Raw genomic sequence first — 23,560 nt, 5'->3', positions numbered from 1 at the left:
CAGCTGCCCATGAGCTAGTGGACGACCAGCCTCCTACACCACAGCTGCCATGTCTCTCTTCCAAGCCACAGCTGAATCTTTTTTTTTTTTCCTGGCTGTGCTGCTCGGCATGCGGAATCTCAGTTCCCCAACCAGGGATTGAACCTGTGCCCCCTGCAGTGGTAGTGGGGAGTCCTAACCACTGGACCACCAGGGAAGTCCCCACAGCTAAATCTCCTGAGACCCAGTTGTCCAGTCTCCTTCAGAATATCATGAGCATTAATGTACAAAGCCTTTATTCCTGTTGGCCTGGCTTGCTCATTGAAGTCCAAGCCTTCCCACCCATCTCCTGAATTCTCATTTTTTATCGTCCCACCCAGCTGACATCCAGGCCTCTTCCCTCACCCAAACCCTTTCCCTGCTTGTGCTCCATAACCTGCACACTCCCTTGTATACTTAGCCTCTTCTCTGTTACTTTTGCTTCCTTGTCTTCACTGATTTATGGTGGTCTTGATACCGTGTTCATGTTGGTCCTTAACAGGGAAGGGGGTCTTTAATCGAACCGTCCATGTCCCTCACAGTCTGCATGTTTAGTGGGTGTCCTCCTCTCTGTTCTGTGAAGTTTTCTGGACTTTCTTGTTGCCATGACACCTGCCATCTTCTGCTTTATTTTCTGCTGCTGCTTTCTTGTGATCACTGATGAACTTCTGAGCTCCTCTTCCTTCTTTGAAGAACTTGGCAACCGGCCCATTGTCTTCTTCCCCACCCCAGCTCCTGTGTCCCACTTGGAATATCCATGCAGTGCTGACTCTGTTGTTCCTTGACTAGTTAATCTCCAGTGGACTTCTGTGTTCATTTCACCTACCCTGCTCACTGCAGTGGTCACACCCTGGGTCTAGCTCACATCTGCACCACCACCTTACAAGTCACTGGCTCAAACGCTCCGTTCCCAGACTGTCATCTCCTATCCCACTAGTTCATTTAACACACTAGTCTTTCTCCTCACTGGGACTGCCAATTCTTTCTTCCTGTTAATCAGCTCTTTCCAGTTTGTACCTTCCTTATGTGGCTTCAAATTCTATTTTTGACCTCATGGTTGCTGTCTTTCTATTAATAACTGCTTTTTTGTCCATCGGTTCAGTGTTCTTATCTATCGAGAAAACTCCAGCTCTTGATGAATCCACTTTCTTCACGTCTGTAGTAGAGCAACTGAATCACACATCTGATTGTGGAGTTGGAAAGCCTGGATTCAGGATTTGGAAAGCCTGGATTCAGGAAAGCCTGGATTCAGGCTTTACACTTTACACTTTCCACTTTACACTTAGTAGCTTTGTGACCTTGAGCAAATAAACTAACCACTTCAGTTTCCTTAGCTTCACATTTGGGATAATAATACCTACTGTTGACATACCCCCTGTTCTAGTCCCACTTCAGAGTAGACGGGGTAATGAGAGTACAGAAAGAGCTAAACCAATAGCTTTCATTGTTGACCAATACATAGAGGGCACAGAGGAGTTTGCTTTGATTCTTTTCCCACTTCCTGGGTTTCCTTCTACTCAGCATGCCAAGGAGTACAGTAGAAACAAGAAGGATGTGCTTCTACATCATTTACTACCTGAATATACTGAGAATCACCATGTTTGCAGTATACATAAATTCTGTAGAGTATGTTTAAGTTTTTAAAGTTTATTTTCATTCTTAAAAATGCACATACTGGGCTTCCCTGGTGGCGCAGTGGTTGAGAATCCGCCTGCCGATGCAGGGGACGCGGGTTCGTGCCCCGGTCCGGGAAGATCCCACATGCCGCAGAGCGGCTGGGCCTGTGAGCCGTGGCTGCTGAGCCTGCGCGTCTGGAGCCTGTGCTCCGCAACGGGAGAGGCCACAACAGTGAGAAGCTTGCATACCGCAAAAAAAATGCACATACTTATTTTTATTATGGTAAAAAAAAATCATAAAATTTGCCATCTTAACTATTTTTAAGTATGCAATTCAGTAGTGTTAAATATATTTGCATTGTTGTAAAACAGGTCTCCAGACGTTTTTCATCTTGCAGTACTGAAATTTTATACTCTCTAAACAATTCCCCTGTGCTCCTTCCCCCCAGCCCCCGGGTAATCACCATTCTGCTTTCCGTATCTGTGAATTTGACTACTTTAGATACCTAATATAGATGAAATCATACAGTATTTATCCTTTTATGGTTGGCTTACTTTACTTAGCGTAATGTCCTGAAGGTTCATATATGCTGTTGAATGTGACAGGATTTACTTCCTTTTTAAGTTTACACAGTATTGCATTGTATGTATATACCGCAGTTTATTCATCTGTCAAAAGACATTTGGGTTGCTTCCACTTCTTGGCTATTGTGAATAGTGCTGTTATGAACATGCGTGTGCAAAAATCTCTTTGAGACCCTGCTTTCAGTTCTTTTGGCTATATACCTAGAAATGGAATTGCTGGGCCATATGGATAAGTGCATCATGTGATTCACTGTATTTCAATCTGTAATTAAATTAGTATGTTTGCTTTGTGGTGAAAAAAGATATGCTAGTTTTATTTTTGTGAATATTTATTTATTTATTTGGTTGTGCCAGGTTTAGTTGCGGCAGGCAGGCTCCTTAGTTGTGGCATGTGAACTCTTAGTTGCAGCATGCATGTGGGATCTAGTTCCCCGACCAGGGAACAAACCCAGGCCCCCTGCATTGGGAGCACAGAGTCTTATCCACTGAGCCACCAGGGAAGTCCCTATTTATTATTAGTTTTTTAAATAAAATTTATGTATGTATATATGTATTTATTTATGGATGGATGGATGGCTGACTGCATTGGGTCTTTGTTGCTGCACGCAGGCTTTCTCTAGTTGCGGCGATCAGGGGCTACTCTTCATTATGGTGCGCCGGCTTCTCATTGTGGCAGCTTCTCTTGTTGCGGAGCATGGGCTCTAGGTGCGTGGGCTCAGTAGTTGTGGCACATGGGCTTAGGTGCTCCGCGGCATGTGGGATCTTCCTGGACCAGGGCTCGAACCCGTGTCCCCTGCATTGGTGGGTGGATTCTTAACCACTGTGCCACCAGGGAAGCCCCCTATTTTTTTTTTTTTAAAGGAACTTCTGTACTGTTTTCCATGGAGTCGCACCATTTTATCCTGCCAACAGTGCACAAGGGTTCCAGCTTCTCCACATCCGTACCAACAATTGTTAATTTTGTGTGTGTGTGTGTGTGTGTTTGTTTGTTTTTGGCCACGCCATGTGGCATGCAGGATCTTAGTTCCCCCTCTAAGGATTGAACCCATGCCCCCTGCAGTGGAAGCGTGGAGCCCTAACCACTGAACTGCCAGGGAATTCCCTCATAGTATTCCTTATAGTCTATTTTATTTCTGTGGCATCCATAATGTCCCCTCTTTCATTTGTGTTGTTTTTTGAACCTTCTATTTTTTTCTTAGTTAACCTAAGAGTGTATCACTTTTCTTGATCTTTTCAAAAACCAACGCTTAGTTTTGTTGATTTTTTTCCCTGTTGTTTTTCTAGTCTGTATCTCTGCTCTAATCTTTATTATTTGCTTTCTTTTGTTAGCTTTGGGTTTAGTTTATTCTTTTTTTAGTTACTTGAGGTGTAAAGTTAGGTTGTTAGCTTGAGATTTCTAAAATATACATGTTTGTAGCTATAAACTTCCCTCTTATCATTGCTCTTGTTGTATCCCATAGGTTTTGGTGTGTTGTATTTTTCTTTTCATTTGTTTCAAGGTCCTTTCTAATTTTCCTTGTGACTTCTTATTTGATCTATTGGTTGTTTAAGAGTGTGTTGTTTAATTTCCACATATTTGAAGATTTTTCAGTTTTCCTTCTGTTGCTTTCTAGTTTCATTCTATTGTAATATTTTGTATTATTATACAAAAGTATTTTGTGTAATTTCATTACTTTAAAGTTTGTTGAGACTTGTTTTGCATCCTTACATGTGCCCTATCCTGGAGAATGTTCCATGTGCATGTGAGAAGAATATATGTTCTGCTGTTGCTGGGTAGAGTATTCTGTATGTGTCTGTTAGGTCCCTTGGTCTATAGTGTTGTTCAAGTCCTCTGTTTCCTTATTGATCTTCTGTCTCATTATTCTATCCATTTAAAGTCTGTTTTGACTGATATTAATATAGTCACTCCTGCTCTCTTTGGATTACCAGTTGCATGGAATTTTTTTTTTAATCTCTTCACTTTCACCCTATGTGTAGCCTTAGATCCAAAGTGGGTTTCTTGTACATAGCATATAGTTTGATGTTGCTTTTTTTTCTTTTTTATATCCATTCAGCCAATCTGTGTCTTTTGATTGTGAGTAAACAATTTACATTAAAAGTAATTACTGATGCAGAAGGACTTACTATTGCCATTGTTAATTATTTCCTGTATGTCTTGTAGCTTTTTGTCCTCTTTTCCAATCTTACTGCCTCTCATGAGGATCACCTCTTCATCTTTTAAGGTGCAGCCAAAGCATCTCTTCTTGACTCTCCCAGGTTCAGTTGAATCTGTTTTCTTTGTGCCTCTCGTTGTTTCTGTGACTCTCTTCCTTCCTAGATAGCAGGCTCCTCAAGGAAAGTATCTTCTTGGTTTTGTACCTCCAGGACTTAACACAGTGTCTGAAACACAGTGTTTGACTCATAGTGAGAAGTCAATAAATATTTGTTGAAAATGAGTTTATTTTCAGTAGTAAACACTTGTGATAAGTTCTTGTGGTTTTGGTTTCCTCTTAGATATCTCATGCTGCAGTTCTGGTTCCTGAACTTGAACAGAATATAATCTTAGGACTAGTGGCTTTAAGCATTCATCTCTTTTGGTTCTCAAACGCTTGGGAGTTACTGTTATGTTCCGTTGTCTCATTAAGTGGATATGTATACTTTGATATTCTTACCAAGCAATGAAAGTTCTTTTTCTTTCTGAAGGTTTGCCCTGAAGTATTTCAAGGACACTTCTCCAGTCTTTCAAAGACTTTTCCTAGAGAGCTCAGATGCAAATCCAGTCCGGTATGGGCGCAGACGGATGAAGCTCCGGGACCTGATGGAAGCAGCTTACAAGTTTCTGCAGCAAGAGCAGTCTGTGTTCCGGGAGCTCTGGGACTGGAGCGTGTGCATCCCACTCCTCAGGAGCCATGACACCTTGGTCCGCTGGTGCGTAGCTGTTGGGTTGTTCCTGTGCTTCTAGTGTGAGGATGGTTGGCGGAGTCTGGAGTTGTGTGCATGAGGAGGGAAGGGAAACCTTTTAAAAGATGTTATTTTTGTTCTGGTCCCTTTGGGGTTCTTATTCCCTTTCACGTGTCATTTCAGAGGGAAATCAGGTGGTATGAGTGGAATTCCACTGTTTTGTGTTCCATTAGGTGAATTTATTTTGCCTGATTTGTGTTTTCTACCCTTCCCTGTGTTAATTATAAGATTTCCTTTTCTAGTGTTCAGTTGGCTAGCAAATTTCCTTTATTCTTTAGAATCAGCTGCAGGTTCTGAGTTTATATACTTTGGTTTTCTCCAGGTACACAGCCAATTGTCTTTCTTTGGTCACCTGTATGAATGAAGAGCACAAGTTATCATTCCTTAAGAAGATTTTTAACAGTGAGGAACTGATCCATTTCAGGTTAAGGTAAGCAGGAGCATTCCTGGAGATCGCGATGTGGCTTTACTGGGCATTAGAGTAGTTGATGAGATCCTCATTTTCCTCAGGTTACTAGAAGAGGCCCAGCTGCAGGACTTAGAGAAAGCCTTGGTGTTGGCCAATCCAGAAGCCTCCCTTTGGCGTAAGGAGAAGGAGCTGCAGTATTTACAAGGACACCTTGTTTCAGCTGACCTCTCCTCCAGGGTGACTGCTGTCTGTGGTGTGCTGCTGCCTGGGCAGCCGCCAGGCCCTGGAGAGCAGGTATGTTGACAGCAGTGGCGTGTGCGCTCTCTTCCATCCAAACACTGAGTGTGCATTTTTCCTTGGCTGGGCTCTGTGTTCTAGGTGTGAGCCAAATCGAGTTTGCCAGATTACTGTTCCACTTACAGAAGTGTTCAAGGAGAGAGTAAGAGAAATTCACCCAGGACCCTCCTCTTTGATAGTCACTTTGTCCCTATTTAGTGTGAAGTCAGAAATTGTAATGATGCCTATGCAAAAGCTTTTAACTTTAGCAAAGCTCTTCCGTGTATGACCTCATTTACTCGCTACAACAGCTGTTTGAAGTTGGGTGGCCCACGTTGTGATACCATATTTATGTAAAACTAAGGCAGAATGACTTGCCCAGGACCTGTGGGCTGTCCTTTGGCAGAGACAGGGCTAGGCCCAGGTGTAACTCCCCGGCCTCTTTCTGTCAGAATATTCTCTTTGCCTGTTGTGTGAGAGGGTTGCATCTGTAGTGAGCTCTTCCCCTGCCATAGCAAATGACCTTTCCAAGAGTGTGCCTCCAGGCTACACTTTGGAAAGTCTTATAAATCAGAGTCTGGTTCCATAATCTGGGAACGTTGGGAACCAGTCTGTTTTTCCCCAGCAGTCTTTAGTCAGTTGTCACTTTGTCTGATGGTCAGACCCACCCAGTTTTCTTCCTGGAACAAGTCCTGAGTCATTCCTTGATCTATCAGTTTGTATCTGGGAAGTACAAAATTAAAAAGATAAGTATAATATAGATATAAAAAAGTGCATGTCTTAAGTGTACAGCTGCATGATTCTTCGTAAACTAAATATCTCTGTCACCAGCACTGAGATGCCAGCATTTCCAAAGCGCCTTGTGTTTCCCTCTGGTCAGGAAAACCTCCCCACCTCTCTTTAACCGCTCTCCTAACGTAGATTAGGTTTGGAGCATTAGAACTTTAACATAGGGAAGGATTCTGGTTGGAGTAGGCTTGATATACTGGGTGGCAGTGGCAGAGCACTGGGGCAGAAGTGCAGAATGGAGCTACAGCCCAGCCTGCCTGCCGGTTGCTAAGAGTAACAGCTCTGCAAAAAGTTCAAGAACTTCCAGCCCTGAATCTCATTTTGTCCTCACATATCTTTAGGGGACAAGCTATGTTTGAGAATTTACCATTCCTTAAAATTAATAATCATTGCACTTTTCCAAGAGGTCCTTTTTTCTGTGTCGTATTAGGTCCATTGTTAATAAAATTTGTTTAAATTGTGGTAAAATGAATGTAACGTTTACCATCTTTACCATTTTTAAGTGTGCTCTTCAGTGGTGTTAAGTATATTCACATTGTTAGCAAAGAAACTCCAGAACTTTTTCATCTTGCAAAACTGAAACTACCCATTAAACATATTGGGTACATTATTATTATTATTTTACTTTTTGTTATGGAAAATGTTAAACGTATTCCAAAGTAGAAACAATAGTGTAATGAATCCACATGTACCCATCATTCAGCTTCAGTAATTATAAATTCATGATCAGTTATGTTGCATTTATATTTCTGAACACTGTCCTCACACCATATTGTTTTGAAGCAACTCCCAGATACCACATCATTTCTTAGCTAAATATAGGCATACCTTGTTTTGTTGTGCTTCTCAGATATTGCATTTTTTTTTTAACAAGGTTTGTGGCAACCCTGCCTTGAGCAAGTCTGTTGGTGCCATTTTTCCAACAGCATTTGCTCACTTCGTGTCTCTGTGTCACATTTTGGTAATTCTTGAAATATTTAAAACTGTTTCATTATTTATATTTGTTATGGTGATCTGTGACTGGTGGTCTTTGATGTTACTATTGCAAAGATTACAACTTGGTGAAGTCTCAGATGATGGTTAGCATTTTTAGCAATAAAGTATTTTTAAATTAAGGTATGTACATTGTCTTTACGACATAAAGCTATGTTGTACACTTAATAGACCACAGTGTAGTGTAAACATAACTTGTATCTGCACTGGGAAACCGAAAATTTTGTGTGACTTGCTTCATTATGGTATTTGGTTTATTGCTGTGGTTTGGAATTCAACCTGCAAAATCTTTGAGGTATGCTTGTAGTTTAGCGTGTGTGTGTGTGTGTGTGTGTGTGTGTATAAAAGGAAAGGACTTTATGCAAACTATTATATATAGGATGTATATATAAGGGAAATATATTCAGTATCCTGTGATTAACCATAATGAAAAATAATATATGTATAGCTGAAACACTTTGCTGTATAGCAGAAATTAACACATTATAAATCAACTATACTTCAATAAAAATTTTTTTAAAAAAAGAAAAAAAGGACTTAAAAAATTCCCAGAACTCTTTATTACACCTGGAAAAAATTGAACAATTTTATAGTGTATCCTTTCAGTGTCCTTGCTCTCCCCTGATGGTCTCATAAGTGTATTGTGCATTCTTGATCTTAGACGTGAAATCCTAGAATATGGTAAGGTAAAGAAAAACAAAAATCCAGTCATGAGAGATGAGGCTTGCTCCCATCCCCTGTGTGTCAATTTTTGTGGCTTCTTAAAGTTTGGGAGACTTTTTCTTAAATTTGTTAGTGAGTTCCCACCCTTCTCCCCAGAGTTGGAGTGCGGGGGAGAAAGGAAAGTGAAAAAGTCAGATCCTTACTTTGGATAACATACTTGTTGTTACTGTAGGTCCTGTACTACCAATTTATTGGCAGAGGTTTATGTAAAAGCCGGTGGAAGCACTGTTGTAGAAATTAACCTGTGCCCTTTGATGGAAAGACTCTTCTTGATACGACTTTTATTTTTCACTTGCCTCCTTAGGCCAGTAGTCGGAGTTCTTCTCGCGAACAGGAGCTGGCCTTTAGGTCTTATGTGCTGGTTGAGTCAGTCTGCAGAAATCTTCAGACCCTGGCTATGGCAGTGGCTTCTCAGAATGCTGTGTTGTTGGAAGGACCAATTGGATGTGGGAAAACTTCCTTAGTTGAACATTTAGCTGCAATGACAGGTAGAAGGAAGCCCCCTCAGCTTCTCAAAGTCCAGCTTGGAGATCAGACCGACAGTAAGGTAAGTAAGAAATGGCAGATTTTGGTTGGTGAGCATACTTGTGAATATTTGCATTAAAATATTGTTTTTGCTAAGAGAATATGAGAATAGTTATTGGTCTTCCTCATAACTGAGGGGACCACGCTGTAAAACCTCAGGTACCTGTTATAACCCTGTGGAAGTTTAATGGAACTAATCGCAGGATGTAGCATTGGCTCCTCAGGTGTGTGGCTTCAATAATCTTTTTGCAGATGCTGTTGGGAATGTATCGCTGCACAGATGTCCCAGGAGAGTTTGTGTGGCAGCCTGGTACCCTGACACAGGCGGCCACAAATGGACACTGGATCCTTCTGGAGGATATTGACTATGCTCCCTTGGACGTGGTATGTCACCTCCCTAGTAACTTGCTAATTTCTTGTCTTTGAAGAGAATGAGAATTGTGTTAATAGTGATACTGGGGGATTATTTAAACAACATAGGTATTTCATTAGAGATGGTATGTTGGTTATCTACCTAATCTGGTTTGAGTTCTTGGATTACTGGGCTGATCTCTTGTTTGATAGAAAATTATTAAAATTCTGCTTGTACTGTTTCCTTTAATAGTTGAATATGTGATCAATTTCACAGTAGTTTTTTTTCCTCCTTTAGTTGAAAATGTGACCAATTTCACAGACTTTCCAAGAATAGGCTTGGTGGGAAACATCTTAATCCATGCTGCATATACATTGAGAACTTTGAGACCCAGCTCCCTGGCTATGGCATTTGTAGAGCAGTGGGCTGAGGACAGATGAAAGAAGAGATGATATAATAAGAGCCTGCTTGTCTTTGTTCCATTAAGGAAAATAAACTGGATGTATATTTTTGACTTCAAAAAGATCACTTTTATATGTGTATAAAATTTAGCTATGGAGGCAGTCCATGTTTCTTCTGTATTCTGTAAACTATGACCAAAAAAATGTATTCCAGAATGAAAAAAATCTTCCTTTGGGTAGATTTTCCTGAGATTGGTTTTAATTTTCTTTTACCGTGAACCCTAAAGCCACCTGTATATGGACTTTCCCCTCTTGGATTGGAGAGAGATTGGAGACAGAGATGGGGGAGGGGGAAGGAGAGGTGGGAAAGGTCTTTAGGTTTAGGGAAATGTATGGGGAAGGAGGGGCTATAAATATGTGTGTGTCTTATGACACACATATTTTAGAGTCTAGTGAGGTAAAAATGTAATGGGGTTATTGGCTTAGTTTGACCACCATGTTCTAAGATTTTAATGCTCAGTTTTATAGGGCTGGAGAGTCATATTTCTTAAGAAGCCCAGAGCCAAGGATGACTACTACCAATGAGACTTAAAAATAAAACTGAATTATAAACTGCAAGGCCAACTTAAAAGTATTTGTTGAGTCTTAGCGCTTTCTATAGCTCTCTTTCCTGGGCAATTTTTTCAGACATCAGGGTACCTGGGAAGTCATTAGTATTATTAATCATAGAATTTGAGTCAAAGAAGGTAGATGAACATAAGGGATATTCCATTCAGGTCATGATGAAGCCTAGGGATCTATCCCTTTGCCATAGCCAAGTACATTCTTTGATGACCAAATCCAGATTTCAAGACCAAACTGTTAGTTTCTGTATTGATCTTCCTTGGGCAACGTCTGGTAAACATCAGAAAATTCTTGTACTTTGAGTTCCATTTTGTGTAGACCATTCCCCTTCTGTTACTATCAATACATTTGGTTGCAGAGGGTATGCTGTTCAGTTGATTTAAACTTCATCATCATTATAGTAAAGTTGTGTTTATTTTAAAACATACCTGGACCCTTGATTATTATTTTGTTATTTCCAGAACTTCTCAACTAATTGCTAACTAATTACTATTTTAAGGTAGCTTTTATGGCTTTTATAGATCTCATTCAGGATGGTTGTCTTTTGTTTCAAGTGTCGGAGTTATCTTGGAGTTGCCCCTATAATATTTTTCCTTTCATTTCCTAGCCATGTATGAAATAAGGATGCTTAATAAAATTACCTTGACATTTTAGGACCTTCTTCCTTGGCTCTTTGTTGTTCTTACTGTTTTTTTCCTCAAACTTCTATAAACTCACATCCCCTAGACCCATATGTCTAGTCCATACTTTTCTTGAAAAATCTCTACTTGGATCTTCCTTAGCAGGTACAGGTTCAGGATGTTCAAAATGAACCTTATCTGCTCTTTCCTGCAACAGCCTTTCCTGCCACACAATTACCAAGCCAGAATTTTGATGTGTCTCCTTTCTCTAGTCCCACATTCACTTAGTCTGATATTGCTTAGTACTTTTCCCTTATCTCTTATTCTGTTCCCTCCTAGCCCACTGCCTTAGCACAGGTCTTCTTTTTTTTATCTGTCTGTCTATCTAATCTATCCTACCATCTTACCTTTGTTACCTGAATGGTGTCCTTTTTCGCTTCTTTCCCTCCAGGCTGGCTCTCTTTCAGTTTATCTTCCATATTGTTGCACAGTTCATTTTCTAAAATAAAAAATGGGTTTTTCTTCAGACTAAACTCCTCTCAACAACTTCATGAAAAAAATTCAAACTCCTTAGCTCAGCACAGAAGGCCTTTTATCATTTATCTCTAAGCCTAGTATTTTTCCACTACTTCATATAGACGTTCTGCCCTAACCCTAACTGTAAGAGTCCTCTCATGCCATGCTCTTAGGCATATACATTTTTATCCATTTGAATATTTTTGCCTAGAGTAAATGTGCCATTGCTCTCCCAACAAACCAGGCTGGCTCTTCATACTTTCAGACTCAGTGAATGTCATTACCTCTAGAATGGCTTCACTGCCCTGCTTCTAAACTACTCCACACTGATCTACAGCCACCCTCTGTCTTCACATACCGTTTTGTACACTCCTTGGGGGTCACACCGATCATGCTGTATGGTAGTCTGCATGGCTATCTCCCGTCAGACTCAAGGCTGTAAAGCCTCAGTCATGTCTGGATTTTTCCTGTCTTGCTTGATTCTGGTCCATAGTAGGAACTCAGTGAATGCTGAATGAATAAGTTGCTCTGCTGCAGTGTAGGTGACTCCAGTATTCCCGCCTGGCATTTGACCCCAGTTCATGCTGTGAGAAGTAGGGTTTCCTTTAAGGACGTGTTCATCATTTGGTGAGAGGGTTTTTTTGCTTTCTTGTTTGTTACTTCTGTCTTAATAGCTTTATCACTGGGGTTTTGTGATTTAGGTTTCCGTGCTGATCCCTCTCTTGGAGAATGGAGAGCTCTTGATTCCTGGCCAAGGTGACTGTCTGAAAGTGGCTCCTGGATTTCAGTTCTTTGCAACCAGGAGGTATGTCCCATTAACCCTTCTGTTCCCACGATGGAGCCTCTTCCTAAGTCCGCATGCTAGAGTGCTGAGTACAAAAGTCTTGGAATAGAGTTCTCTGGGCCCATTTTAAGAAAGGTTAGTTAGCAGTGATGACAGATTCAACATTCTCATTCCTGACTTTTTTTTTTTAAATTTATTTAATTTATTTTTGGCTGTGTTGGGTATTCATTGCTGCACGCAGGCTTTCTCTAGTTGCAGTGAGCAGGGGCTACTCTTCGTTGCGGTGCTCAGCTTCTTACTGTAGTGGCTTCTCTTGTTGTGGAGCATGGGCTCTAGGCACACGGGCTTCAGTAGTTGCAGCACGCAGGCTCAATAGTTGTGGCTTACAGGCTCTAGAGCACAGGTTCAGTAGTTGTGACGCACGGGCTTAGTTGCTCCGTGGCATGTGGGATCTTCCTGGACCAGGGATCGAACCCGTGTCCCCTGCTTTGGCAGGCAGATTCTCAACCACTGCGCCACCAGGGAAGCCCCTTCCTGACTATTTTTAATGGAGATAATTAATTTAGAAAGTAAAAGTGTTTTTTTTTCCCCCACTTAAAAATAAGTAACCAGTCTTAAAAATCTTTGTCTTGTTTTCATGTTTTCAAACATAATCAGAGATGAGACTGTTGTCAGATAGCCCTGGGTTTGAATCCTGACACTGACACTTTGTACCTGTGTGTACCTTGCTTGACTGATTATGATGGGGCCAATAACACCTACTTTACAACTTGGTGTAAGTTATGAAGGTTAGGTGAAGTGACTAAAGACCTGTCACATAGTAAGTGCCCAGCCATGATGGTGGTGATGATAAAGCCATGTTGACCTCAGGCATTTAAAAAAATTAATTGAGTATAAGCATCAACAAAGGAATAAAACCTAAGCAAACTTAGTGTATGTCCCTATCTACTTTTTAAAATAATGTGAAGGCAGTGGTTTATTTCCTCCTACTTGTCTATAACTGTACAGCTTCTCTAAGGTCTTAAAATGCCCAAGAGTGAAAATAATGCCACATTGTATTTAGTGATTATATTAGTGTTTACTGTACCTCTGTGAACATTCACTTCCAGATGGAATGCAGAGCTAACAGTTCTAAGGAAGACCTTGCTAGGCCCTGTTAGTTTTATTCACAGCGATGGTGAAGTTCTTTCCTGCTAGATACATTTCCCAGAAAGTCCTGGGACATCACACAAACCTGAGTTCAGTTCTTGGCTTTGCCATTTGTAGTCATAGTTGAGTGAGCAAGGGACATTACTCTCCTTCTCTTCCGTACAGTTCTTCCTTACAGTTAGAAGAAAAGAAAGGCATCATCCCTTCAGGGCAGTTGTTGTGAAGATTAAATTACATGGCTTAGGCGTAAGCCCATGGCTTGCCCAGAGTATGTGTTTAATGAATATTCCTTCTCTTCTGGGCATGTTAAATAATTTTAGGTACCGTCGCTTTTGGTAATAAGCAGTGAACTTATTTTTAGTGCTGTTGGTCTTGGATTAGGTTTTCTTTTTCCTGAAGTTATGTCTTAAGGAAAAGGAACATGTTGTTCAGTTCAAAACGTCTAATAGGATCATTTGCAGTGATGTGAAAATAACTTGGTTAAAGCCCTATTACTCCCCCTAGGAAAATAGTCAAACCTGGCTTGGTGGCAGCCTTTCATTGTCATGCTCCCTATAAGCCCAACATAGTGCTGTCTGGCACCAGAAGGAACTGTGAGTTTTACTCAGATGTGAGATAACGTCTAGCAAGGGATAACCAGGGGCATAATTCAAGATTAAAATTGGGAATTTTGTGTGACTCTGTTTTTCATTCTGAAATACAGACTCTTGAGCTGTGGAGGAAATTGGTATCGACCGCTAAATAGCCATGCTACTCTGCTAGACAAATACTGGACCAAAATTTACCTGGATAACATGGATAAGACAGAACTGAATGAGGTATGGGGTTATTTGAAAGTATCAATGCTTTTCTTTCTTACTCTTCGTTATTAAAAGTGTCAGACTTACATGTAAACAGAGGAAATAGCCCAATGAGTCACCAAAATACTCGTCACTCTAAATTTAACAGTTAATATGCTGACATTTTACTGTATTAATTTCATCTAGTAGTTTTTATTTGCTAATATATTTGAAAGCAAACCTCATAGCATTTCACCCTTAAATACTTTCATGCATCTCTAAGGGCATTTCCATATATAACCGTAATGATTATTATACCCAATAAAATGAATAGTAATTCCTCAGTAGCACTTAATTCTCAGACCATGTTTAAGTTTCCCCAGTTGTCCCCAAAGGACCTTTTTTATACTTAGTTGTTTCGTAACTAATATCTTTCACACTTAACAACTTTATGTACATTTTGATCTGGGTATTAATGAAAATTGAGATGACTTATTTTAAAGGTGTTATACATAGGTTTACTTTGTAGTATCTCTGGTTCTCCGCGAACACTGAGAGGTGTGCCTCACCTTACCCTGCCAACCTCCTGTCTCCCCTTGGATCTACCTCCTCACTTGGGAAGCGTCCTGACTTCCAACGTTTCATCTTGGAGAGCCACAAATAAAGCATTGTCAGTGACTATTCAGTCATGGCAGGGATGCTTTCCTCTTTCTTGGTATAAGTTTTTAGATAAATAAGTGGCACCAGACAACCTTTTCAAATATTTTATCTAGCATTTAGGTATTTACTAGCAGAGGGGTTTTCAGAGTTCACCGACTACTGGGTAAACCTTGATAGTATAATCTCTAAGAAGCCTTGCCTTGATGGTGTGATTTTATAACCCTACAGCCTGTTTTACACTTGAGAGTTTCTTATCTCGCTCTAGTTCCCAGTTGTGTATTTGTGTGTCCTGTATGTCTGTCTTTTCCCCTCTTGCCGCCCTCAACTATAAGCTCCTCCAGTAACTTAACTCAGCTTTGGTGTCCCCAGCATCCACTCCGTGCCTGGCATTTTGTAAATGTTTGTTGTATTGCTTTGTCATAGTGCTCCTCTTTCTTTTGCTGTTGCAGACCTTTAAATGTTTTATTTTCAGACTTAAATTGTGAGTCTTTTCTTTAAAGGGGAGGGCTGAAGTTCACATTTAGGTGTAATTTATTGGGGATTGAGAGGATGAGAAGAACGTTTGACAGCCACTCTGTTCTTACTGTATTCTGTACTTGAAGGATGAGCCAGAACTCCTCCTTCCACTCCTGCCTTGATCAGCAGTGTGTCACTTTGCTCACCGCAGGTGCGACAGGAGCACACACCTCCTCGCTTCAGTGACCTAGGTCATATTTAGGTAGCTGACTTTCAGAAGCTCACTAGTTATTTTTAAGCTTCTGGACTTACTAATCCTAATAACACTCTCCTAAATAAATGACTGGTAGCTAAAAACCTTGTGTGTATTACTTAGGAAATAAAATAATCTCCTATGCCGACCTCACGGGGAACACAAGGAACTGCATTTCTGTTGCTGCCAACCACAGCCATCTCATGCTTAGAAAGACTGGCTTTGACTTCTTGCTGAAATATCAAATTATACTTCAAAAAACAAGCTCTTTACATAATGCTAGTCTCATACCTAGTAAGTGCCAGGAACTTACCCCTAGCAGTTTCTCACACCTTGTCTCCCCCGTACACCTTGAATGTGCCTTGATGCCTCACGTGCTGGCACCAGAGATGGCCTGCTTTCTCTGCCGGCAGTCCCCTCTCACAGTCACCAGCGACCTCTGCCAGGTGCCTCTCCTGCTCTGTGAAACCTTCCCGGGTCTCCCAAGCAGGGCTGACCATGCTGTCCTTTGGGCTGCCAGCTTGCTTTTGCTTTCATATCTGCATCTTATATTAGGGGGAGTTTCTCGAGGATGGGTTCCATTCCTTATTTTGTTTTGTTTCTCTGTCCCTGGAATAGTGCCTGCTACAAAGTAGGTACTTAATAAATGCTTATTAAAGGAATGAATCTCCAAAATACATATCAAATTGTTAACCATATCATGTTAGATTAGTTTATTATGTGATATTGTGTTTAAATTTTGACATTCATGTTAATAACAAAAGAAGTTTTTTGACTAAGGTAGAAAATGACTAATTGGTTGGTACATATAAATCTCTATTCAGAACTTTTTTTTCCAAATAACTGAGCCCTTACTAAAGTGTTAAACCTAACAAATTTTTTTCAAGTAAAAACAGCTTTTTTTTTTCACCTTAATCATAAATATACATGCTCATATGTTGGAATTACTACTCAGCAATAAAATAGAATGAACTACTGATACATACAGTAATGTCTGGACGAATTCAAAAACGTTATGCTGAGTAAGAGAAACCGAACTATACACTACATCCCATATGATTCTGTGTATATGATAGATTTGAAAGCAAAACTGTATAGAGATCTGAATCAAGTGCAGGATTCCAGGGACGGGGATGTGGAGGAAGGGAGTGATGACAAAAGGGAACTTTTTGTTTTAGGGGTGATGGAAATAAGTATATTTTGTTTATGGTAGCCAGGGTCCACAAATATATGGGCAATTTTGAAAATGTTCCCTCCATACACAAAAAATGTATATTCTGTATTTGAAATATCCACATGTGTATCCATTAAATTGAATTTGTTGATTTTATTATTCTCTTTCTCTGTCCTTAATTTTCAATACATCTGAAATATGTTTTCAATAATATTTGTTGTAAAATCCTCCAGTTAAAAAAAAAAGTATGAAGAAATAAAAATCTATGAGATCTACCACTTGATGACGCCGTTAAAAGATTTTAGTGGACCTTACAACTTTAATATATACAAAATATGTTGATATTTCATATATAAATTGGAATTGTGATATACTTCTCAATTTAAATGTATTAGGGTGTAATATTCCTAATATATACATGATATTTTTCTTCCTTCTCAAGTAGACTTGACTTAGCAAATCCATATAATAAAAGCGTTGAACCAATATTATGGGCACCAAGTATTATACTGCACAAAATTCTTAATAGTTATCAAAGTGAATTGGGCTAGATCTTTTGCTTGTTAAATTCTGTTGTCTGATAAAAACTACTTTTTATCAGGACTTAACACTAGCTCCTTTTACTGTGATTTGCTTTAAAAAACTTTCCTTTTCCCATTAACTGCTTCTTATTTGCTTTTGTCTGAGAAATGACTTAATGACTGTACTAGAATTGTGTTTAAAAAATTAGAGTACATGTTACTTGAAGGATACTTCAATGAGTAAGTGCCTGGGACTTGGATGCCTATGTTGCTTGAGACCCTTTTCCCATCTAGCTTCTATACCCTAAGCTGTGTGATAGGTGGTGAGATTGCCAGATAACTGAGTTCTGGGCAGGAAAAAGTCATGGTCTTTGAGGGGTGGGAGGTATGGGTGAGGGTGGAAGTTGTTATACTTGGTTAAGATGACAGATTTCTTAGAAAAATTCATTTTTGGTTGACTAGTGTCAGCAGCAGTTTATGTGTGCTTTTAAAAATCACTGTCTGCTGCTAAATTTTCTTTGCTTTTTTTTCTCTCTCTGTCAGGTTCTTCAAAATAGATATCCCAGCTTATCGGTAGCAACCGATCACCTGCTTGACATTTACATCCAGCTTACTGGAGAGAAACATCACCCTCTGAGTGATAGTTCTGTTGGAGGGGAACAGGCACTCGAGGAAGTTTCAGAAGCCAGATGGGAACACAAAAGACTAAGCCTTGAGGGGAGAGAATTGTCTCTCAGGTACTGGGCTAAACACTTTTTTTTTTTTATGTGGAATGTAGGCCTCTCAGTGCTGTGGCCTCTCCGGTTGTGGAGCACAGGCTCCGGACGCGCAGGCTCAGCGGCCATGGCTCACGGGCCCAGCCGCTCCGCGGCATGTGGGATCTTCCCTGACCGGGGCACGAACCCGTGTCCCCTGCATCGGCAGGCGGACTCTCAACCACTGCGCCACCAGGGTAGCCCTGGGCTAAACGCTTTTGAATTGGTATTTTAAAAACTGCTTCCCTCAGAAGTTCTTAGCAGCTAGAACTGAGTGGTTACAAGAAGTCAGGTTTTGAAATTAGACGTTCGGGCTGCTTCATAGTGTTCAGTCCCTTTTTGAGATCTATAGTTACTGAATGGGAAGGCTTATGAAGGTAACATTATGTTAACTTTAACAGATAACTTTTTTCTTCCAGTTTTATTGTTAACAGATAACTTTTTTCTTCCAGTTTTATTGAGATGTAATTGACACAGAGCACTGTATAAGTTTATGGCATATAGCATAATGATTACATACATCATGAAGTGATCACTGCAATAAGTTCAGTGAACATCTGTCATCTCATAGGTACAAAATTAAAGAAACAGTAAAAGAAAAATTTTTTTTTCTCATGATGAGAACTCGTAACAACTTTTTATATATAACATACAGCAGCGTTAATTGTACTTATGTTGTACGTTATATCCTTAGGACTTACTTATAACTGGAAGTTTAACAAATAACTTTAAAAGCCAAAGTTGGGAATAGTTACTGACATAGCTCTTTCACCAGATGTCCTTTTGTGATGCTTGGGGTCTTAAATAAAAGACTATTGGGTTTTGCTCTGTATAGTGAGTTCCATCCATGCCTTTGCGCTTCGTTCTCAGTGGTTGACTTGCCCTTTGAGAAATGAGAATTAGGTGTGGGCAACTCCCCTCAGTTTGCTCTGAGAATTAATTGCTCCCTGTCTCCTGCTACCTTGTCTGGCATGGATGGGGAGAAGTGAGTTCTAGGTCACTTCCTGGTAGGAGAGGGACTGGGACCACTCATTCTTTTTCCTGACACTGTTTATCTTCAGTTGCCAGAAGAAAAGGAGAGTCTTTGTTGTCAAGTGTTCCCAGACCTAAGTAAGCTCTGCCCTCCGCCCCCCCTTTTTTTTTTAAAGGGATCTACTGAATTGGTGTAATAGGATTGCCCACAGCTTTGACAGTCTGTCTTCATCAGCATCATTAAATATTTTTCAAGAGGTAAGATACAGTCTTCCTGCTTGTTTCTCTGTGCTCTTTAAGGCTGTTGATTTCTACTGTTATTTTCTGTGTCTTGACTGCTATCAAAAAGTTTTTCTTTGTGTAGATACCGTTTATTATCCTTAACTAGTTAAAACTGAACTAATGTTGCCTTAAAACTAGTTGGGCCTAATAAATGTTTTGTGGTTTTTGAAATAGGTTACTACTAATTTCAAATAAGTATAGTTTGAATTAGAGTAAAACAGATACAGTACTGAAATTAAAGCTTAAATGAAAAGAAGGTCTCCCAGGTGATAATACTATTATAAAATAGAAAGTGTTTCTAAGATCTTTAGTATTTATTTCTGTATATAATTTCTTAGTCTATTTGATAGATTTATATTTGTCTTATCCCACCACTAGCCTCAGTAGGGCCTTTTTAATTTTAGTCCAGAGAAATTAATGTGGGGTTTGTAAAGTGCATCCTTGTGTGCTGGACGTGGGGACAAAATGTGTTGCGTGGGAGGGAAGCTCTATTGAATTGTAGCTCTGCCACATTCAGTAGAACCGAGAGAGATTTATTCCTACCTGCTTAAGAATAAAGTGATGCTGCCTGAAGATCTCTGGGCTGTTAAAACATTAACCCATTTTGACTATAAAGTGTTCTGGTTTCTGTCAGCTAGGACTGAGGAGAGAATAGTGACCCATTTTGGTTAGCAGTTTCTCTCTGTGTTTGGTTAACTTACTTTGAGGAGAAAGAATCCACATTTGGAGCACACACTTAAGCCGGCTGAACTCTGAAGTGCTGTGTGCCAGTCCTTTAATCCTCTTCTCTCCATTCAAATTTCCTTTCCATTCTCCTGCATTTCTCATCTTTCTTACAGGTAACCTTGTTTTGTACTTTTCCTTATTTTATTTAATTTTTAAATTTTTATTTTATTTATTTATTTTTGGCTGCATTGGGTCTTTGTTGCTGTGTGCGGGCTTTCTCTAGTTGTGGCGAGCAGGGGCTACTCTTCATTGCGGTGCACGGGCTTCTCATTGCGGTGGCTTCTCTTGTTGCAGAGCACGGACTCTAGGCGCCCGGGCTTCAGGAGTTGTGGCTCGTGGGCTCTGGAACGCAGGCTCAGTAGTCGTGGCGCGTGGGCTTAGTTGCTCCGTGGCATGTGGGATCTTCCCGGACCAGGAATCGATCACGTGTCCCCTGCACTGGCAGGCTGATTCTCAACCACTGTGCCACCAGGGAAGCCCCCCCAGTACTGTTAGTACCCTGATGTATCTCCTTCCACATCCTTTTCTATGCGAATGGGATTAAGAACTTTTTTACTGTATCAGAACCTTCCCCCCCGCCTCACACATACCCTTGAAGAGATCAGGCCAGTTGTTTTACAGAATGTTTCACCTTCTGGCTTTATCTGGTTGCTTCTTCACTGTTTTGACACCAACTGGTGTCCTGCAATTCAGTTCAGTTTTGATACTGACTACCTGGAGTTAGTGTAGACCCCACAGGTTCAGGGGCTCAGTCCTCCGCAAGGCTGCCCCACTTTAGACTCTAGCCGCAAGTCTCAGATGCCCACCCACACTTAGGACCTATCAGCTGTAAATTCAGGGGTTCCCACAACCTCCTCAGGTACAGTAATCACCTCACAGAACTCATTGGAAGCTCTGTACTCACCATACAGGTCATAGTTTTATTATAGAAAATATAACTCAAGAACAGTCAAATGGAAGAGACACATAGGGCAAGGTTTCAGGAGTCTGAGCACAGGCACTCCTGTGGAGTCAGGTTGTGCCACCTTCCTGGTACATTGCTTTGTCACCAACCAGAAGCTCTCTAAGCTCCAGAGGTTGGAGATGGAGCTGGAAGTTTCAACCCTTGGTCTTTCTGGCCTGGCCAGAAACTATCTAAGGTCCCATCAAGAGTTACCTTGCTTAGCATAATAAACCTGCTAAGGTCCATAAGGGCTCCAGTAAATAACAAAAGACACTCCTTACTCCTGGTAATTCCAAGAAGTTTTGAAGCTCTGTGTAAGGAATTAGGGACAAAACTAGATACATTCTTTTTTAAATGCTTGCATGAAGTTTATTGATATATTACACTTGGTGGCAGCAGAACCAGATATATTCTTTGTTTTGCCATACTCGTGTCCTTTCCCTTGTCATTTTATCTGTCTTTCTTGTAAGTAGAAGTTTAACAAAATGCTTGATGTATTCAAATTCAGCTTTTGTAGGGGTAGAATCCATTTGGTGGTGATACGTATTTTATATTTCATTATAGCAGAAGACATGTATCTTGTTGGCCTATCAGTCGTTGCTAAGATTAAGTACTGGGTTAGGGTAATGACAGTGTAATCCCTTTATTGCACACCAGGAGTCTCCCTTTACATCTAGAAAGTAATCTTTTGGTGTTACCTCCACTGTCTGGAAGTCGTTTCCCCCCACGGAACCATATACCCAAGGATTAATGCTAATTGCTATTATTACCTGAATTTTGGATTTGCAAACTGAGGCGTTTGTGTGTGTTTTCCTAATTAACTGGTATTTTGATAGTAAAGCCTTCACATTTTTTGGTGTCCTGTCTCTGTTATGGTAAGGTCCTTTGAGTCTAGGGTTGGTACGTTATTTGTATTCTCCTTAGTCTTACTTGCAGAAAAGTTCTGCTGGATTTTATGTTCCTCCCTTTTGTGGCCTGGATAGTGATGCTCTGTTATTAATGTATTATTTTAAAAATCAGTTGGCATTTACCTTGGTTATTTTAATAGGCTCTGGACTGTTTCACAGCAATGCTCTCTAAGCAGACAAGCAAACTGAAAATGGCAGAAGTCATTGGAAGCAAATTGAACATTTCCAAGAAAAAGGTATGTAATACTATTTTTACTTCCCTCTTGAAAGGAAGCTGGGATATTTAGCTTAATTGCTGATCTCTGGTCCTTACCTGGAACAGCTTTTGCAAATAACAGCCTCCTCTGTCAGAGTTGGTAGTTTCATTGCTGCCTCTCATGGGCATAAAACTCACTGTCTCCTGGATAAGTAGTTCTCCCTGTGTTCCACATTCTTAGAGTGAGCTGCCTTGCATCCTTTTTCACACGCACGCCTTTTTCTCCAGTGCTTAAGGAGCATGTTATTCTGTAGGTTGTGGTTTCAGGACTGGAACCATGTCTTAGTAACACCTTTGTGTGTAGTTCTGTGCACAATTAGATTTTTTCCAACTTTTTATAGTTAATATATTCAAACATCAAAAAAATTGAAAAGTTGAACACTTGTATACCCACTACTTAGGTTCACTGCTGATACTGTTAGTATTTGCCTTTCCTGTTTTATATCAAAATATGTACTTCTGGAGGAGAGAGCCTTTCAGCAATGGTGTTGTTAGCTGGAGAAATGTCTGGGGCTCATCTTGAGGCAGATATTTGGCGTTCCCAAATGAATGATGACTCAAAAAAGCCTTAGTCAGGAACCGAGATGGTTAGAGGTGTTCCTTAGGCTATTGGGAAACTATCGGGATGGTTTTGGCTGCAGGTAACAGAGCACCTACTAAAAGGGGCTGAAGTAGTAAGTATGTTAATTATAGTAGACAAGAGAAATGAGACTACCATGATTGGCTTAGGTTGATCAATATTCAGCCCCTTTGGTTGAAGAGGGGTTTACCTTCCCTGGGCAATTTGCCCCTTTTACTCCTAACCCCAAACCCTGAGCAAAATCTTGGTTCTTTGGGTTAGCGATGAGGATAAGCATGATGGGTACGTGTCCTGAGCCTCTGTCACAACTTCTCTTTCTGCTTTGGCTGTCGTCAGATGTATCATGGTTTATTCAAGTGACTGTTTCTGCATTATGTTAGAAATTTAAAGCAGAGGAAAGCATAGAGGAAGAAAAATTACTTTGGTTTTTTTCATATCTTTTAGGAGTAAAACTTTCTGTTCACTTCATATAGGTAGATAGAGGCTCATTTGAATGAATAAAAAGTACTATTACAGGGAAACATTCATGATCAGTGTTTTTAAAAACATATGAGAAACTTGGAGAATTTAAAAATATATAATTAAAAGCTAACTTACCTATCTTGGAAGCCCGAAAATGCCTCTTAGAGGGCATGTTAGAGGAGCACAGTAAGCCTCACGGATGAGAAGTATTTGAAGAGCATGCAGAACTTTACTCAGGTAAAATGTTTCCCCTCCCATAGGCTGAATTCTTCTGTCAACTTTATAAACCAGAAATTGTGATCAATGAGCTAGATGTGCAAGTGGGTCGAGTGCGGCTTCTACGGAAACAAAGTGAGACTGTCCACATACAGAGGTAAACAGGGTTCCAAACTGATCTGAGCACTGTGGTGTCGTTGGGAAATTGATAGAAGGAATGTCTGGTCCAGCCCCTTATTTTTGAGTAAAACATGTCAGAACTGTGATCTCTCCAGTGTACTAGACAGTAAGGAGCAG

The 23,560-nt window shown here is 40.3% G+C and overlaps 1 protein-coding gene across 1 annotated transcript in view; it reads left to right on the top strand.

Annotated features, from left to right (window-relative positions):
- Positions 1 to 23,560, top strand: part of MDN1 (midasin AAA ATPase 1) — a 154,942-nt gene that overhangs the window by 14,179 nt on the left and 117,203 nt on the right. The window contains exons 3-13 of the mRNA XM_030859499.2: positions 4,902 to 5,126; positions 5,482 to 5,589; positions 5,670 to 5,862; positions 8,654 to 8,896; positions 9,127 to 9,258; positions 12,089 to 12,192; positions 14,024 to 14,138; positions 17,707 to 17,900; positions 19,067 to 19,148; positions 21,890 to 21,985; positions 23,308 to 23,420. Of these exons, the coding sequence (XP_030715359.2) occupies positions 4,902 to 5,126; positions 5,482 to 5,589; positions 5,670 to 5,862; positions 8,654 to 8,896; positions 9,127 to 9,258; positions 12,089 to 12,192; positions 14,024 to 14,138; positions 17,707 to 17,900; positions 19,067 to 19,148; positions 21,890 to 21,985; positions 23,308 to 23,420 (1,605 nt within the window). The remainder of the gene's footprint in view (positions 1 to 4,901; positions 5,127 to 5,481; positions 5,590 to 5,669; positions 5,863 to 8,653; positions 8,897 to 9,126; positions 9,259 to 12,088; positions 12,193 to 14,023; positions 14,139 to 17,706; positions 17,901 to 19,066; positions 19,149 to 21,889; positions 21,986 to 23,307; positions 23,421 to 23,560) is intronic.

The sequence above is a fragment of the Globicephala melas genome, chromosome 14, assembly GCF_963455315.2.
Source record: "Globicephala melas chromosome 14, mGloMel1.2, whole genome shotgun sequence".
Classification (NCBI taxonomy): Eukaryota; Metazoa; Chordata; class Mammalia; order Artiodactyla; family Delphinidae; genus Globicephala; species Globicephala melas.
Note: the sequence above shows the minus strand (reverse complement) of the source record. Positions and strands in the feature narration are given on the sequence as shown.